Source organism: Lactuca saligna, chromosome 7, assembly GCF_052625555.1.
Source record: "Lactuca saligna cultivar CGN05327 chromosome 7, ASM5262555v1, whole genome shotgun sequence".
Lineage (NCBI taxonomy): Eukaryota > Viridiplantae > Streptophyta > Magnoliopsida > Asterales > Asteraceae > Lactuca > Lactuca saligna.
In genome coordinates, this window is record NC_136423.1 from 7,096,052 (window position 1) to 7,114,366 (window position 18,315).

Consider the following 18,315-nt stretch of genomic DNA (forward strand, 5'->3'; position numbering starts at 1 on the left):
TAAGCATAATCTGACGAGTTGACTCGTCGAGTCAGGCTTGGACTCGTCGAGTCACCTTGGACTCGGCGAGTTCAGCTATGGACTCGGCGAGTCCAGCCTCCAGAAACCCAAAAAACGAATTTTCCAGATATCTAATGCATCAATACAATTGAAACCAAGCTAGGCTCTGATACCACTGATGGGTTTTGGTCATAAGACATCCTATGTGCTCATACAAACCCTAATGCTTGGATCTAGGTTTCTCTATTGTACATGCTTTGAATCCAAGACTATAAACCCTAATTCTAGCATTCAAATAATCATATTAACATGAGAATAGGTTTATAGTGTTACCTTGATTGTTATGTAGCAATAACAATCACAAATCTCCTTGAATTGACTTTGGAAGGCTTAGAGTCACAAGTGTCACTCCTCTAATGGTTCACAAACACCATAAGCAAGAGGATGAAGAGGAGAGAGGATGGAGGCTGCCAAAAACGTGTGTAAACCTTTACAAGAAGCTTAGCCACGTTTTTGAGCCTTAAGGGGTCTTTATATAGTTGGGCTATTAGGGTTATCTAACAAGGAAACCCTAATTTGGATGCTTAAGCCCTAAGCAACCCATAGACTCCTTTTATTAATCCCATGGACGATTTCCTTATGGGTTTCCCATTAGAATTCGTCCATCCCTTAATACAAGGCAATCCATGGCCCAAATTGCAATTATCTTATAATTACAATTCCAGTCCCTTAAGTTTAATTAATCTCTTTTAGTCACAAAACTAATTACCAATTAATTATTGACTAATATTAATTAAACAATATGATTTCTCCTTTAATATATTATTCCCATAATATATTAATAAATCATATTTAATCCTTACTCTCCATAATTCATCCTATCAAGTTGCTTTGGTGAAGGCAACCCAAAAGGACCATGCACCATCGGGTCAAGTACATACCAAAATAGTTATGGACTTAGACACTAATCCAACAGTGTATTCGTGTCAGACACGAATTTGTTAAACACGAACATGATACGAATAATAAAACGTGTTTGGGGTATCAAACACGAACACGACACATAAAAAATTCGTGTGACACGTGACACGACACGAATAGACAAGTTTTTCAGCCATGTTACATGAAAACACGAATAGACACGTTTTAATGGCTTTTTTATAGCTAGGTCTATAAACTAATTATTGAATTTTACAAAATTGGTCCCTAATATATTATAAATCTAAAATTTAACCCTAAAGTATATATGTTTATATACGTGTTTGTGCATGTCACGTGTCAACACAAATTTGTATCGTGTCTTATACGTGTCTAAATAGGTAAATTCGTGTTTGACACGTATAAGACACGAAACACGAATTTAAAATACGTGTCTGACACAAATAAACATGAAAACACGAATTTCTAAAACACATTCACGGACGTATCGTGTTCGTGTCGTGTATCAAATTGCCAGGTCTAATCCATGTCAAAACCCAATATGTCACTAATCAAAACATGTCATAGTAAAACAACATCAGAGTATAACTCCTGAAGATCTCACGAACGAAAAGCATGGTGTGATGCGCTGCAATCATGCCGGCTCCTTTCCCTTCGAATAAGAGGTACCTGAAACAAAAACTAAAAAGTGTAAGCACAAATTTTAGTGAATTCCCCCATCATACCACATACCCTATAACAAATACATTACCAAACATATCTGGGTGTTGGCCTCCCCTTCGGTCTGTTTCAACCAAATACTGCCGAGTATATCTGGGTGCTGGCCTCCCCTTCGGTCTATTTCAACCGGATACTGTCGAGCATATTTGGGTGTTGGCTTCCCCTTCGGTCTATTTGAACTGGATACTGGGTCTATTTCACCCTCTACTACTACCACATAATATCATAACAAGTAAACACATAAAACATAACAGATAGTGGCAAGCCAGATAATTATCACAAAGACAATCTCTACTAAAACAACTACTAGTGGGCTGACATTGGTGTCTTCGACCCACTCATACAGGAAGGTAACTCACCTCAAATGTGTGTGCTGAAAATCGTACTCCTCGGATGGATCGAGACTCCTCTCCCTAAAGCATAGCAAGTCCGTTAGTTAGTTATTGGGCCCAAGTACGACTCCCTTATGGCCCAACCTCTAATTCATGCCCTAAGGCAAGGCTCCACAGTACTTTCCCTAATGGGGCTTTTCCCCTAAGGCCCAATCCATAATAAATTTAAGCCCCAAGTCTATTAATTTAAACTTTAAGGCCCAATAATGCCCAAGAGGCCCAACACCATAAATCACAGTCCTAGGCATAGAGGCCTTTCTCCACAATGGGCCATGAGGCCCACAAATACAGGCCCAATTACCCAAGGACCAAAAAGTCATGTAACCATTCTGTATGCGTACGCGTGGCGTACCTGGCACGTACTCCCAACGTACGCTGGTCTTGACCACTTCAGGGAGGTTGACCCAGTACGCGCGATGTACCAGGGGGTACGCCCAACGTATTGGTTAGTTTCCTTAGAACTTCCTTTGTGACTTAATCCATTAAGTCTTAACGTGTAAAACATAGATCCAGGTTTTTTAAGATTTCCTAAACCATAAAGTTATAAACTTTATGTCCTTGCATGCATGGATGGGGGTTAATACATGATTTAAGTACTTAAACATACTTTGTGACCATCTAACACTTGCATGGTTGTGGCTTAACCATCAAGACCTGATTTTTATGATTCTAAACACCTTCAAGAGCCAAAAAGGACAGCTCATTTGGACAGAATCTTCTAAAACTCAAAGGACCTCAAATATGGGACCAAAATGTAACACAAAATACCCCAAAAATAGATCTAAGAATGCAATGATCAAGTTTAGAGCTTTATACCTCTAATGGGTTAGAAATGATGCAAAACTTTTGGATCTACAAGCCTTCTCCAAGCTCTTGCTCCTCCTTCAAGCACCTTCTTCTTTAAAACCACCAAAATAACACCAAAATGTTCAAAGTGAGCTCAAGATACATACAATGGGGTTAGGGTTCGATTTGGGCACTGAGAGAACAAAGGAGGCTGAGAGGATAATGGTTTTGAAGGTTATCAGTTGTTTAAATAGGGTGAAAACCCTAAAATTTAGGGTTTGCATTTGGTTTCCCTACGCCCAACATACGCATGGGAGTCCCTCGATCTGCGCCTCATATGTGTACGCCATGTGTACACCCTGTACGCCCAACGTACGCTCTGCCCCAAAATCCCAACATTTAATAATTATAACTTGATTAAAAAGCAATACAATACCTAATAAATCTCGGACATTACATTTTGGTTGGGTGTTCTTACTGAATGGAGGAGTGGTTACTTGGAAAAGTTCTAAACAAGACACAATGGCTGATTCCACGTGTAATTTTGAGTACATTGCAGCGATTGAAGCATCGAAGGAAGAGGCTTGGTTGAAGAACTTTATCAGAGATCTTGGATTCATTCCAACTATTTAGGAACTCATGGAACTATTTTGTGATAATAAAGGCACGCTTACTTTCACAAAAGAACCAAAGGATCATGGTAGATCCAAGCATATCAACCGAAAGTATCATTACATTCGACATCGCCTAGAACAAGGACACCTTCTGGTGAAGAGAGTATCATCAGAAGATAATGTTGTTGATCCTTTTACAGAGACTTTGAGCAGAGTCAAACTCTACCAGCATGCTAAGAGCATAGGCCTAAGAGAAGATATTAGTTTTAGTAGTTAGGTGATATGTTTGAAACTTGTAACAAAAATAAATGTAATTGATTTGGTGAATGAATAATAGAGAATTATTTATGAGTATCATACTGCCTTATTCAATTATTTATTCTTGTGTTTTTTTTTTTGCATGTTTGCACCTCTTGAGCAATTTGAATCATTCAAACTTCCACTATCGTTCATACTTTTGAAAGTAAGTAGTAAATTAAGACTATCATGAATTGATTGTAGATTGTCAATTGAGGTTAATACATTACAATTTGAATTGCTACAATATTCATGAGTACTTTGAAAATATGAATTTTAAGTATTGGATAAACCCACACTAAGAGATTACTTCATGGATCTTGTCACAAGTAATTTTAAGACGATAATATATTCTATTCTTAAAATAGAGATATATAGTTCATTGTTTACAAATTAGTTATGCATTGGTTTACTCAAACGCATCTTGTAACTGGATGTTATAAAGGGTAACTGCATGTGTGATTTGATGTGTGAATTGTATGACCATGTAGTCAATGTAATTCGTTCCTTTTGCCCTAACAGGAAAAACGATATCATTGGGCCCCTCGATGATTTGATATTGCCTATATATAGTGTTGGGCCCAGCTAGGACTAATTTATGTGTTCAATTTGAAGCCCAATTAAGTCTTTACAGTCCTTAAATATAATTTTGGACAATGATATCGATTTTGATCCATGTCTCGAGTTCATACGATATCTTGAAGAATGAAGGAATAACCGATCACTTATCTTGGGGCCAATGGTTGATTTGAATCAGAGTTTGACAGTGGCTTTGGAAAACACTCTTTGCTGATATTTCAAGGTCTATACTTGCAATTGTAGTTATAGACTTATCTAAGTGGGAGATTGTTGGATTAGGGTGTCTAAGCCAATAATTAAATTGATATATTCTTGAATTAGAAACAAAATCCTTTTTGGGTTGTCCTCAAAACTAGTATTTGGATTGAATGAATTTTGGAGGAAGAGGCTAAATTGCTAATTTATTATATGATTAATAGTTTGGAATAAATAGTTTATTAATATATTATACGATTAATATATTAATAAGGAATTAATTTTGGGATTAATTGAATTGATTAAAAGTACAATGACTATTTGGTTATTTATTGAAAATTGAAGCAAGAAAACTCTAGAACCCCATGTGATGGGGCTGAAGGAAATATGGAAAGGAATAAATTAGAATTTTCATTCATGAGGCTTAGGACAAAGAGATAATGCAGCTTGATTATTATATTAATTAATTAGGGCCTTATCTCTAAAGCCTTAGCTTTGGCCTCAAGTTTCCTTCAACTATATAAACTCTTTCGTGGCTCTTATTATGTTTGTCCACTCCTTATTGCCTCATAGAGCCAAAATTTTGTTTAAGCATCCTCTCTCTTCAAGTCTTCTTGCTACTAGGGTTTTGGATACAAACCATTAGATGCATCAATTCCTTTGGTGCTAGCTTTCTAAGAGTTTGAAGAAGGATTCTATTTTGATTTTTTTGCAATAACAATCAAAAGGTATGTAACCCTAATTTGAAGTGAATTTTGATTTCATAGCCTCTCTCATAGGGTTTCTTGATATTCATAGTTAGTTGTTGTTAAAAGAGAAAACACAAATCATTTCTAGTTTGCATGTGAAGTTAAGGGTCTAAGTGTTTTTCCGCCACATGTAAAATTTAATAACCTAGAAAACCCATCATAAACAAGGCAACCAACTTCCTCATCTTATCAAACAAAGGAAAATACCTTGTATACAGGAGGGCCCTAATCCCATCCACAACCTTTTAATATCGGCCTACCAAAAATATCAAATACTAAAAAAAAAAAGAATTTTTATCATGTAAAATATGGAAATCAAGTAAAAACCAAAATTTTAGAAACTTGACCAAAACCTCTTTCCTTCTAGGTGCATTATACACACTCTATGACTACGTTTTACTGTTGATTGAGGTTGTGTATTGCACATGTATCTTTTTACCTTGTAAAAATGTATCATATTTATATTATACTTTGATCAATAAATATCTTTTTACCAAAACCTCTTTCCTTATACCCCCCCAATGCCCTCCACAACCAATAGACTGACCACTTTTATTTATTTAATATTTTAATATCGGCTTACCAAAAATATCAAATATTAAAATAAAATTGAATTTTTATCATGTAAAATATGGAAATCAAATAAACAACAAAAATTTAGAAACTTGACCAAAACCTCTTTCCTTCTGGGTGCATTATACACACTCTATGATTATGTTTTACGGTTGATTGATGTTGCATATTGCACATGTATCTTTTTACCTTGTAAAAATGTATAATACTTTATATTATTTTGATCAATAGATATTTGTATTATATCTCTAAAAATAGATAACACAATCATTATAAAAAAATAATAAATGAATGGCTATAAAATAATTGAAAATCAATATCATAAGAATATATAGGTCGAGTAAACAATATTCTATAATAAACAATAGGGATGAGCAAATGGACCGGGGAACCGGTCGGAACCGGTACCGGAACCCAATGGAACCGGTCGGGCCGGGACCGGGACGTTATTTTTGTAGATTTTTGGAACCGGAAACCGGTAGGAACCGGAACCGATATAACCGGAACCGGTAGAACCGGCAAAAACCGGAACCGTATGATGCTATTTTTCAAGGACCGGTTCCAACATTTGAAGACACGACAAGAACCGGTAGGAACCGGGAACCGGTAGAACCGCCGGGCCAGTTCGGTTCTTGATTTTGGCCGAAACCGGTTCCCGGTTCCGGTTCGGTTCGGTCCTTTTGCTCATCCCTAATCAACAACATAATTCTATAATAAATATGAAATAAATCTTGTTTTAAATTCGATTAACCGTAACCAATGATTGAAGGTTCAAAACTCATATTTTTATATTTTACATATTCTAACATCACTTGTTTATATTTTACATATTCTAACATCACTTATGGTAATTTTTGTTTATTTTTGAACTCTTTTCTTTTAAGTTTTTTGAAATAAAAAGTTTTGAAAATAATAAATAAATATACTTTATGTTATTATTTTTTTCTAAATGTTTTTGACACCCAAAAATATATAGTCAGACATACATTTGCTTGTCTCATAAAATTCCATGAATTTTTCAAGCACGGATATATATGTTTGACGTGCCACATCTAATTGATAAATTAGTTTAACTTTCGAGATTTTTAAATTGTTATCTTTGACAAATTAAAAATAAATGTATTAGTTAACTTATAAGCTAGTTTTTTTAAAATGCTACTTAAACTAGTTTTTTAGAATTTTTTCAAATATACCCCTTAATTAATTCTAGAAACACATTATTTTAAATGTCCTTTTATGTTATTTTATATTTTTTGTTTGTTTTTAAGTTAGTTTTAATAAACGTTATTTTTTATCAGCTAGCATTTTAACTAGTACATGGAACATAATCTAAAAATAATCTTTTTAAACTAAGAAGTATATAAATTGAAATCGTATTCTTTTGAATAAAAGTACGAAAGATGTAAAAGTTAAATAGAAAAAAAAATGATCACAAGAATTCAATACAATTTCTTTTTACAGATTTCTTAAGAATTTTTATAATTTTTACAACATCTTTATGATATTTTTCATGGTTTTCTAATACAATATTTTAAACATTAATTATAATTTTTTTAAAACTATTTTTATACTTTCATATAATTTTAATACAAGTGTTTTTAAACCAAATGTTTTATAAATGTTAAAAAAATTTCTTAAAAGCTTTTAACTTTTTTAATAGATTTTCATACATTTTTTTTATAACTTTCATATATTTATTTCTAAATTTTCTTTTACAATATTTTAAAAGTGTTTAACAGATTTTATATGACAATTTAATATTTTTTTATAACATTTGAAAATACTTCTATTAAATACTAGTTTAAAACGTTGTATTAAAAAAATTAAAAGTTTATAAACTTCTAATTAAAAAGTATGAAAAAATTGGAATAATTTTAAAACATTTACATTATATAGACTTTTTTTTTGTTTTTTATTTGCTAAGTATTATTTTCTTTTTATTTTTTTAAAAGATCATCCATACTTATTGTTACATATTTAATTTTATTGTTTGTTCCTATTTACTTAAAAATACTGTATATACTAATAAAATAAAAGAAAAAATTATAAAAGGCCATATAAAATATTTCACAAAACAAAAATATATTTATTAATTAAAAAGATAAGTTTAAAATTGATCAATATTTAATTAATATTTAGAAAATTATGGATATTTTAAAAATAACTTTTGAAAAAAATAATACAAACAAATATGAAAAATAAAATCGTTATTAAAAGTGAGGAAAATGAATTATCAGAGTAATTAGGTTTTCGTTTTGTTCACATTTAGACAATTCTTTTTTTTTTTTTTTTTTTTTGTATACATTTAATCATTTAACTTGTTAATTTGTTCACATATTACCATTAATAGCAATATGTGAGCACATATAACAAGTTAAATCGTCAAATGTATACAAATATAAAGAAGTTACATAAATGTGAACAAAACGATAAAAATGATTAACCTGTTAAGTTATTTTCCCTTTCTCTTTTACGCATTGTTTCCGAGTTCTACTTAAGGAGAAAAATAAGAGGATATGAAAGAAAAGTGAGGGGTGTCGTAGGAAAATCGTGTTCCCGAATTTTATTAATGGAAGGAAAGTGATGAGAGAAAAAAGATTTTGGAGTTATTTTTTTCCTTCCAAATTTTCCTCCCAAATTGGCCGGATTTGGGAAGAAAGTGAGTGAAAGGAAAATTTTAAGTTTTATTTTTTTTCCTTCTAACTCGGGAATATAAAAACTTAAAATTTTCTTTTCATTTTCTTCAAAATCGAATAATGAATATTTTTCTTTATCTCTGTGTCAAAATTTTCAAACTTTTCAAACCCTTACTAAATTCACAAAAAAAAAAAAAAAAAAAAAAAAAAAAAAAAAAAAACACTGTGACAAGGCGTAAAAGTAAAAACTCGATTATAAACCTCCCCGTCCCCTTCGCAGGCTCTCCTCAGAACCCCCATTACACGCCTACAGGCTACAGCTAGAGCCTCAGCCGTTTATCAGAGTCACCGGACTGCTCGGATTTTTCCAACCAGCAGCACATAGGCGGTAAGTAAATTAGGGTTTTTGATTTTTCAGTGATTCTAAAATAAAGTCGATATTTCTCTCCTTTGTGCTGAAACCTAAAGGACTAAACTGGGTTTAAACCAAAGCGATTATTGAATTCGTCGTATCTTTATGTTGTAAATTAGGTTCTTGGGTGGATATGACAAACCTGTGTTCCTTAAGCAGTTTGGCTTTAGGGTTTTGCCGTTTTGAGTACTGATTAGCATCATCGACTTCCTCTTTTTGCTATAGAAAGATGTTAATTATGGTTTATTTACGAATAGACAGAGTTTTGGAGCGTTTTATTGTCTAGCTAAAATTCTATATTATCATTGGCGTATTAACAAACACTTGGTGTGCGTTGTTATTTGAATTATAAGTATATTGCTAAACCACCAAACCCAGGAAAAACATATGCAGTAAAGCTAATCATATTAAACAACTTTCAGAAGAATGTCCGAGGAAGAACTAGTCAAAGGAGAGGATTCCAAAAAGGAACAGACTGATAAAGAGGTAGAAAAATTGAAGGCAGAAAGAAAAGTGAAAAGAAAAAGACGTTTATTGAAGGAAGCTGCTAAGGCTGATAAGCGTGGGGTATGCTATTTGAGTCGAATTCCTCCACGTATGGATCCTATAAAGCTTCGTCAAATTCTATCCCAATTTGGAGAGCTTGAAAGAATTTATCTCACACCTGAAGGTTACTTTTACTTTTTTATTTTACTTAATGAATTTGATTCTTCAAGTAACTATAAAAATATCTACAGATCCTTCAGCTCATGTGCATCGTAAAAAAGCTGGTGGCTATCGTGGCCAAGGATTCACAGAAGGGTATGTAATTTGTATAATATCCTACTTTTATTTAGTCTTTAATGCCTTCTTTTTAACTCTTAACTTTGGATTTGGATTGTGTTTCTCTTGATTCATGGCTTCTTTAGAATATACTTACACTTGTATGCATGCAGATGGGTAGAATTTACCAACAAGGTTGTTGCCAAAAGAACTGCTTCAATGTTGAATGGTGAACAAATAGGTAAATCATATATATTTCTATTTAGTTCTAATTATGATTGAGAAGTTGCTAATTACTAGTATTTAGTTATGGATTCCTTTTCCTTTTTCCTTGCAAGATTAGGTGGGAGGAAGAAGTCGTCATTCTATTATGACCTTTGGAACATCAAATATTTGAGTAAATTCAAATGGGATCATCTCACAGAAGAGATAGGTATACCTTTAGTTTACCATCTCATTTAACCTTTTTATTGGGGTTGAATGCAAGAAATACTATAGTAACTTACTTTATCTTCCACTGATTTGTTTAATAAGAAAAAAATGAAAGTAGAATGCTATAAATTATAATAGAAAAAAAAAATGAAAGTAAGTTGCTGTTTCTTTCATGTGTGTTTGTGTTGTTGAGTTGATTGCTTGTAGATTGTAATACACACAGCATACAAGAATGCTACAAGGGAGCAAAAACTGGAATTGGAACTATCAGCTGCTAAAAAGGAGAGGGACTTTTACCTTGCAAAAGTTGATCAGTCTCGTGCTTTAAGTTCCATAGATGAACGATTGAAGAAGGTATGATATTTTACTACTACTTCTACAACTTATTTCTTGGATGGTGAAATGACCATTTTACCCTTGTGTGCAGAGACATAAGATCCAGCAAGCGGCTGGATCGACTTCTGAGGAGCCGCAGGCAGCAAAAGTTACTCGTCAATTCCCTCAAACAAAACCAGTTAGAGACAATGCAGAAAAGAAAAAGGCTGGACTCTCAAAAGATGTATTGGCTGGGGTAAGGATTATTTATTTATTTGAATTTATATTTAAATGTGAATATTATTTGAAATTGGAGGCATGTTGGTTAACCCTCATTTGTATTGCTCCTTGTAGGTTTTCGGTGGTTCATGAAGGGTTTGCTTTCATCGCGTGTTTACTATGATATGATACTTGAGCTTCAAGCCTCTTGTAATCACACCAATTTTGTTGTCATTGCTGAAAGGCAGTAGAATAGACTTGTTTTATATGAGTCGAGTTGATTGGTTTTTATTTTAAGGATGTTAATTAATAATACAAGATGCTATATACTAATTCGCCCTCTAGTTTTAAGTTTGCTTTGATGTCTTCTTTTCTATTTATGCAATTGTAATGTCATTTTTTTTTCTTCAAAATTTTCGTGGTTTTAATTAGAATAACACTTTATTTTCTAAAAAATAACAAAAACAAAGATTTTTTTTTATTTTAGCATTAGTTGAGTTTTGTATTTACATGTAGTATAAAATTTTCATATAACAATTCATTCCATTTCTAAATTTCTGTATTTCAATTACCGTGTTTGTTCCATTATACTCTACATCTCATTTCATTTAACCAATAAATCCTAATAAATGTATGTTAAATTGAATCTTTAATACATAAAAACATGTACGTTATCTGCCCTTTTATCATATACAAAATAAACCTCACTATCTAGTCATCATTTCAAATAAAAATAAGGTTTATGTCCTAAAGCAACAACTACCAAAAATTAATTTCCTCTATACATTACATGGGACCAAAAGGTTGACGTAAAATGGTGTGCATATCCTGTATCTCATGTTGGCATGAATTTTAACTGCCATTCTTCTTCCAAATCCAAACCGGTATTTTGTTAGTAACTTTTCTTGTATCTGTATCTGGGATACTGTGATTTACCTCTCTCATGTTAACTGACATATTTTTACTGAATGAAGGGCACTAAATGCCCAAGTGATCTCTTAGGTCACCCCTAATTTTCACTAAAAAAAAGATTCGTTGAGCGACAAAACACCTCTAATACTTAAAAGAATCCAAAAAAAGACCCATAGAAAGACCAACCTTCCAATAATTAAACATGGTAACCAACTTCCTCACCTTATCAAACAAAGGAAAAGACCCCGTATACATGAGGGCCCCAATCCCCTCAACAACCACCACAGCCAAAGCAGCCGAAAGAATATCCCAATCACCCGTTTGTCCTATAACTGTTGCGAAAGCCGTTGAACAATAAAAACCCGTCAAGAAAAACAAAAGTTTCATTGGAAGATCTTTTCTCAAGTCTTTAATTCTTTCACTTAATCTGATTTGAAAAGCTTGTAAGGCCCTGATAAGCCTTGTCCCTCTACTGTTGTTATTTGGGGCTGAAGGGTTTAAGCCGCTTCCATCTGCACTGCTTCTTATACGTGACACTTTCCTCCTATGCATAAAAAACTAACAATTAAGACGGTGTCAAGCTTCCTAAAACCGTAAGTTTGGACCACATTACATAATTTAAGTCTCGTTCGTTAATGTAGGACATGACATAACAAGGTGTATTGTACAATGTTTTGACATGCATTTAATGGAACAAAAGGAAGATTTTACTCACATGGAGGCCTTGTTAAGAAAAGGTTGTGTCAAATGGAAGATCCAAAACCGAGCATACAATGTCTTCTGAAATGAGGATGAAGTTTTTAAGAGAGTAGATGACACCTTTGATCTTGAATATACACTTGTACAAAGCTTATTGGGATAGCCAGGTGATGGCATTAGAATTGCTGGAATCATGCAGGAGCCTGTAAACCATGTTTTGATAGCATTAATTGGTTTTTGGCATCAGGAAAGGGGTTACCATTTGCTATTCTTGTTGTGCAATGTATAGCTTATAAAGGAATACAACGATGAGTTTCTTTATAAGGACTGATATAACCTAAATTCTATAAGTTCATACTATTATTTCTCCATATATTTTATCACTTCAACTACATCGGACCTACATTGAATTGCATCAAATTCATTCAAGTAAGCAGTGTAAATAATAGGGGTTTTGAAGGTTGATGCACCTAAATTCATCTTAATAAGTTGGTCTAATAACTTAACTCATCAAATAGGATTTGATGAAATACAAAATTGTATACTAGTTTCAACGGTCTCCCTCTATTCTATCACTTGGACTAGATATGACCTACATCGCATCTTCATTACTTCAATTCCCAGAACAACAAAAACGAGTAAGACTTTGAATTAGTTCAAACAAGCGTAGTAACTAATCAAGGGTGGGGTTTCAAAACTTATGAACCTAAATTCATCCCATGGTTGAGCTCATCAAATGGGATTAAATTGAAAATGCAAAATTGATGGATGAACATGGCGGAAAGAAGCAATAAGGAAGGAGTTTGACAGGCGATAGGTACCTGAGTAATTTTCGATCGATGGTGCTGTGGAGGGGAAGACGTCAGAATCCTCCCACGGGATTCCGTGCGTGTGGAAAATTAGGGGCGGATTAGTAGCAAAATACAGGCCAAAACAACACACACGCGCACGACCAACTCACCCACGTCTACTTATTTTAATTTTTTTTTTATTGATTTTAATAAATTTGATTATATTATCTAGGATAATAATGACTAGGTAATGTATTTTCTATTTTGGTATATATTTAATTACTGTTTTTTTTTTTTCAACATTTGGTCCTTATAACCGGTTATTTCAGGTTTAATCGGAAAAATAAGTTAATAGGGTAATATAATGTATACTTTGCACACATTTAGTCCTTAATAACATTTACTTCTTGTGAACATATTTTTTAGATTTTGCTCAAGACATGCTACTTGAGATAATCAATAATGAGGTTTCTCATACATGGTTTGTCCTAACTTATATCAGTAACTTAATTCACGAATCGGTTAAATAATATCAGTGTCTTAGTTTTCGTCAAACAGAATATGTCTTTGAATTTGGTTTTATCTATATTCATAATAGACAATGAGATTCTTTGTGATTGCTTCCTCCCAACTCGAATGTGCACTTCCAAGACAAAAGAGTCAAGAAAGTCTCTAAAAGAATTTGCACTACCAAGGCAAAAGAAGAACCAAGCAAAAAGTTACATCCATCTCCATAGCAGACAACGAGATTCTTTGTGATTGGTTCCTCCTAACTCAAATTTGCACTTCTAAAACGAAGAATCTCATTGTCTGCTATGGATATAGATAAAACCGAAGTAAAAAACATTTTATGCTTGGAGAAAACTAATGTACCAATATCATTTGACCGATTTGTTAATTAGGTTACTGATATATGTAAGGGACGAGCCACGTATGTGATCACCTCATTTACGATTATCTCATTTAAGATGTGAGCAAAAGATGAATAAACCGATCATAAGGACTAAATGGGTACAAAAATATTTCGGAAGAACCTGGAGTTAGCCGGTTACAATGACTAAATGTGAAAAAAATAATAATAAATAAATGGTCAAATGTTGAGAAAAAAATCAGTGACTATGAAACATCCCAAAATACGATCCAAAAATTTTTGTTTAACGATTACTAAAAATACTAAGATAATATCACAAAGTAAAACTCATACGTCAATATATCAAAACAGTAACAAATGATTATATAGACTGTATCAAAACTGTATCAATCATATTTATGAAAGACTAGAACATCTCCCAGGACAACTGAAACTGTGGTGTCTGCGATGCCATCAACCCGAGCTCTTCCCTTTGCTTGCGGAAGTACCTGAAACCAAAACTGAAACTGTAAGCACGAAGCTTAGTGAGCTCCCCCAAACTACCACATACCATACAATACATATAAACACATACTGGGCCTTGCCCATTGCATCGGACCGAAGTCCGGAAATTGCATCGGACCGAAGTCTGGAACTAACCAGGGCCTTGCCCTCTGCATCGGACCGAAGTCCGGAACTACTGAGGCCTTGCCTCCTGCATCGGACCGAAGTCCGGAACTAACTGCATCGGACCGAAGTCCAGAACTGCTGAACATAGCATAACATAAACATATCAACTAGCATGAACACATAAACTGCATACTGCATCGGGCTGTAACCCAGAACACATAACACATAAAATCCTGTCTGAGCCACGAAGGCATCAAATATACTAAGATCTGCATCGGACCGAAGTCCGGAAACTACTACTAGCTAAACGGGCCGGTATTGTGGCCTTAGACCCGTTCCTACTGGAAGGAAACTCACCTCGTGATCTGGCTGCTGAGTGTGTGGCTCTGGAAGCTATCTGCTGCTGCTCCGGTATCTCCCCGGCTACAATTCCACAAATACACTCAATCAAATACTAATAACTGCATTGGGGTAAAATGACTCTTTTACCCCTGGCTAAAGTCAAATCTCCTAGTCAAAGTCAACTCTTCTGGTCAAAGTTAACTTACAGTTGACCTGAATCGCCGAGTTGGGCCGCCAACTCGCCGAGTCCCTACTCTCATTTCTAAACCCTGCTTGCTGCTCCTCGTCGAGTATGGCATAAACTCGACGAGTTCCCATTCTATTCTAACACTCAGGCCATCTGCATCTGAGTTGTAAGAACAACTCGACGAGTTGTTCTTGAATCTAAGATGATTGTCTTAGACTCGCCGAGTTGTATGAACAACTCGTCGAGTTCCTCCATTACTGAGCCTAACCTCCGACTCACTGAGTCCATTCTAATACTCACTGGTCCCCACTTGGAATCACTCAAAGAGGAAAGATCGGGGACTCGCGACTTGACTCGCCGAGTCTGAAGAACGACTCGCCGAGTCACAAGCATGCAATTACTAAAAACTCGATTCTAATCAAAACCACTGCATACAATTAATAGATCTGAGTTCCTAAGGCTGGTTTACCACGTAAAGTTTCTAACTTTACATGTACATATGCATGAAAAAGGATATAAAGGCTAAAAAGGCACTTGGAAGAGTAGATCTAGGGATATCATGCAAAATGGCTCCATAAAGTTGATAAATCTACGTTTTTGGGAACTGAAACATGGCTAGATCCGAAAGCTAATCAATCTAATATGATTTGTCTACTATGAACAAGATAAGGGATGGATAAAATGGGCTAAATATGCTTATAAAGGAGAATCAATCATAGAAACAGGAGGAATCCGGTTATTACCTCAATAAACTCTGGAATGGGTGCAAGACCTTGGATCTTCTTCTTCTCCTTTGGATCTAGCCTCCTTCTTCTCTTCAAAACTTCAAGATTCACACAAGAAATGCTCAAAGCTCAAGGAAATGGTTAGGGTTTGCTAAATGATGCTTTGAGGGTGAAGGAGACGAGTTTGGGGCTCATATGATGGTTTAAATAGGGTGCAAACCCGGGGATTTAGGGTTTCTACATGGCAGGTGGACTCGCCGAGTCGCCGATCTATACGCTGCACAAGATCCCGTCTCTACTCGACGAGTCGGGCCATAGACTCGCCGAGTCCCTCTGCAAACTTCTAAATAAATAATAAAGAAACAACATACCATAGACGGGTCGTTATAATTCTCCCCCACTTAACTCAGACTTTGTCCTCGAAGTCTGCTACGGCTGAATCTGCAAATAACTCTGGGTAGTGCTCTCTCATCTCATCCTCAGCCTCCCACATCCACTCAGACCCCTTCCGGTGCTCCCACTGCACCTTCACTAGCTGAATTACCTTGTTCCTCAAGGTCTTTGCTTTATGATCTAGAATCGCGACCGGCCTCTCAATATAATTCAAGCTGCTATCAACCTGAATATCTTCTAAAGGAACAACTGCTGACTCATCCACCAAACACTTCCTCAACTGAGACACATGGAAAGTGTTGTGGATCTGGCTAAGCTCTGCCGGAAGATCCAACCGATAAGCAACCCGACCCACTCGGGCCAAAACTCTGAAAGGACCAATGAATATGGGGCCCAGCTTGCCCCTCTTCCGAAACCTGATGACACCTTTCCAAGGTGAGACCTTAAGAAGGACCATGTCGCCTACCCGGAACTCTAAATCTGAACGCCTCCTGTCGGCGTAGCTCTTCTACCGACTCTGCGCAGTCTGCAGCCTACTACGAACTTGCTGAATCAACTCGGTCGTCTTGAGCACCACCTCCGTGCTCCCAATGACCCGTTGACCGACCTCGCCCTAACAAATTAGAGTCCTGCACTTCCTCCCATAAAGCATCTCAAAGGGAGGTCAATCAATGCTCGCATGATAACTGTTGTTATACGAAAATTCCGCTAACGGAAGATACGTATCCCAACTGCCCCCGAAGTCTAGGACACATGCCCGAAGCATATCCTCGAGAGTCTGAATCGTCCTCTCGCTCTGCCCGTCCTTCTAAGGGTGGAAAGCGATGCTGAAATGGAGACGAGTACCCATCTCGTCATGAAACCGCTTCCAGAATCTGGATGTAAAACGGACGTCTTGGTCTGACACCACTGATACCGGCACTCCATGACGTGCAACTACCTCCCGCACATAGATATCGGCTAACTTTTCCGCCGATATGCTCTCCTGAATCGGTATGAAATGAGCACTCTTCGTCAACCAATCCACTACCACCCAAATCGAATCTACCCTACGTGCGGTCCTGGGAAGCTTAGTGATAAAATCCATGGTGATGTCCTCCCATTTCCACACGGGAATGTCTAACGGCTGCATCTTGTCGTGAGGCCTCTGGTGTTCTGCCTTGACCTTCCTGCAGGTCAGGCACCTCTCTACATACCAAGCAACATCCTGCTTCATGCAGGGCCTGATGGGTTTTGAGCATTCTAACACTTCCTAAGTGTACATGCAACCCTAATAACCTTGGATCTATGTTTGTCTAATTATCATGCAAAGTTGAATTCCAAGGCTATATTCCTATCTAGCATACATGGGAACAATTTTAACTTTAATGATAGATAGAATAACTTACCTTGTTGTTGCTTGTGTTCCTTGAAACCTTGTGAGCCTAGCACCCCAAGTGTGATGCCTCAAATGCTTCACACAACACCAAATGCTCTTGGAAAAACTTATGAGAGAACACACACTTCTTGAAATCGGCCAAGCCCTCTTGTTTCCTTAGTGTAGCCGATTTTGGTGGAGAATATGATTCTTATATAGTGTTGACACATCTAGGGTTACACCATGTAAACCCTAATGTGTCATGACTCTTCATTTCCATGACCCATGGGTTTGTAACTCCCATGGAGCATCCTATGGGTAGAACCCAACTTGATAATCCATGGAGCCTCTTAGCCCACTATACAAGATATGGATGATTTACATAATCAACCCATATATTTAATTAGTTCTCTTTTGACCACTTAATTAATTCTAAATTAATTATTGATCAAACTAATCAAATAATATTATTAATATATTAGAACTTATAATATATTAATAATCTCCAAGTGTTATTTCTCTCATTTGGTCTATCCAATTGCATGGTGCCATGCAACCCAAATGGACCATGCCGGGTCGGGTCAAGTACATACCAGAAATAGTTATGGACTTAGACACCTTATCCAACAGGGCCACCAATAATCGGGTCGAAGATCTCTATACATCTTCGTCGCCCCTGGGTGGATAGAAAATCGAGACTTATGAGCCTCGTCCATCAACACCTTCCGTACTCCGCCCCATACGGTACCCACACTCTCCCATGAAGGGTCAACAACCCCCACCTATCATAATCAAACGAAGCTACTCGA

General features: G+C 35.7%; 2 protein-coding genes across 3 annotated transcripts; one reads left to right on the forward strand and one right to left on the reverse strand.

The window, feature by feature from the left end:
• Positions 1 to 8,716: 8,716 nt before the first annotated feature.
• LOC145005360 (RNA-binding (RRM/RBD/RNP motifs) family protein) lies at positions 8,717 to 10,996 on the forward strand. Of its 2 annotated transcripts, none has more exons than XM_078964438.1 (8): positions 8,717 to 8,868; positions 9,315 to 9,562; positions 9,630 to 9,693; positions 9,828 to 9,895; positions 9,998 to 10,087; positions 10,310 to 10,440; positions 10,514 to 10,657; positions 10,756 to 10,996. In XM_078964438.1, exons 2-8 carry the CDS (start codon positions 9,319 to 9,321, stop codon positions 10,771 to 10,773), a joined length of 759 nt encoding a protein of 252 aa, XP_078820564.1. In that variant the 5' UTR covers positions 8,717 to 8,868; positions 9,315 to 9,318; the 3' UTR covers positions 10,774 to 10,996. The 2 variants fall into 2 exon arrangements, with proteins under 2 accessions (XP_078820564.1, XP_078820566.1); XM_078964440.1 differs by having other exon boundaries at positions 8,745 to 8,868; positions 9,318 to 9,562.
• A 265-nt stretch (positions 10,997 to 11,261) lies between these two features.
• Positions 11,262 to 13,163, reverse strand: LOC145005361 (YCF20-like protein (DUF565)). The gene is made up of 3 exons (XM_078964441.1): positions 13,053 to 13,163; positions 12,248 to 12,434; positions 11,262 to 12,076 (listed from the first exon to the last, which is right to left on the reverse strand). The coding sequence occupies exons 2-3, from the start codon at positions 12,424 to 12,426 to the stop codon at positions 11,674 to 11,676; spliced, it is 582 nt and encodes a 193-aa protein (XP_078820567.1). The 5' UTR covers positions 12,427 to 12,434; positions 13,053 to 13,163; the 3' UTR covers positions 11,262 to 11,673.
• Positions 13,164 to 18,315: the final 5,152 nt, after the last annotated feature.

Bases quoted from the DNA above. Each gene is read 5' to 3' on its own strand.
- LOC145005361 (XM_078964441.1), bottom strand. From the start codon at position 12,426: ATGATTCCAGCAATTCTAATGCCATCACCTGGCTATCCCAATAAGCTT. The intron at 12,077-12,247 runs GTGAGTAAAATC...TTTTATGCATAG, and splicing joins TTTCTTAACAAGGCCTCCAT to GAGGAAAGTGTCACGTATAA.
- LOC145005360 (XM_078964438.1), top strand. From the start codon at position 9,319: ATGTCCGAGGAAGAACTAGTCAAAGGAGAGGATTCCAAAAAGGAACAG. The intron at 9,694-9,827 runs GTATGTAATTTG...GTATGCATGCAG, and splicing joins GGCCAAGGATTCACAGAAGG to ATGGGTAGAATTTACCAACA. The intron at 9,896-9,997 runs GTAAATCATATA...TTGCAAGATTAG, and splicing joins GTTGAATGGTGAACAAATAG to GTGGGAGGAAGAAGTCGTCA.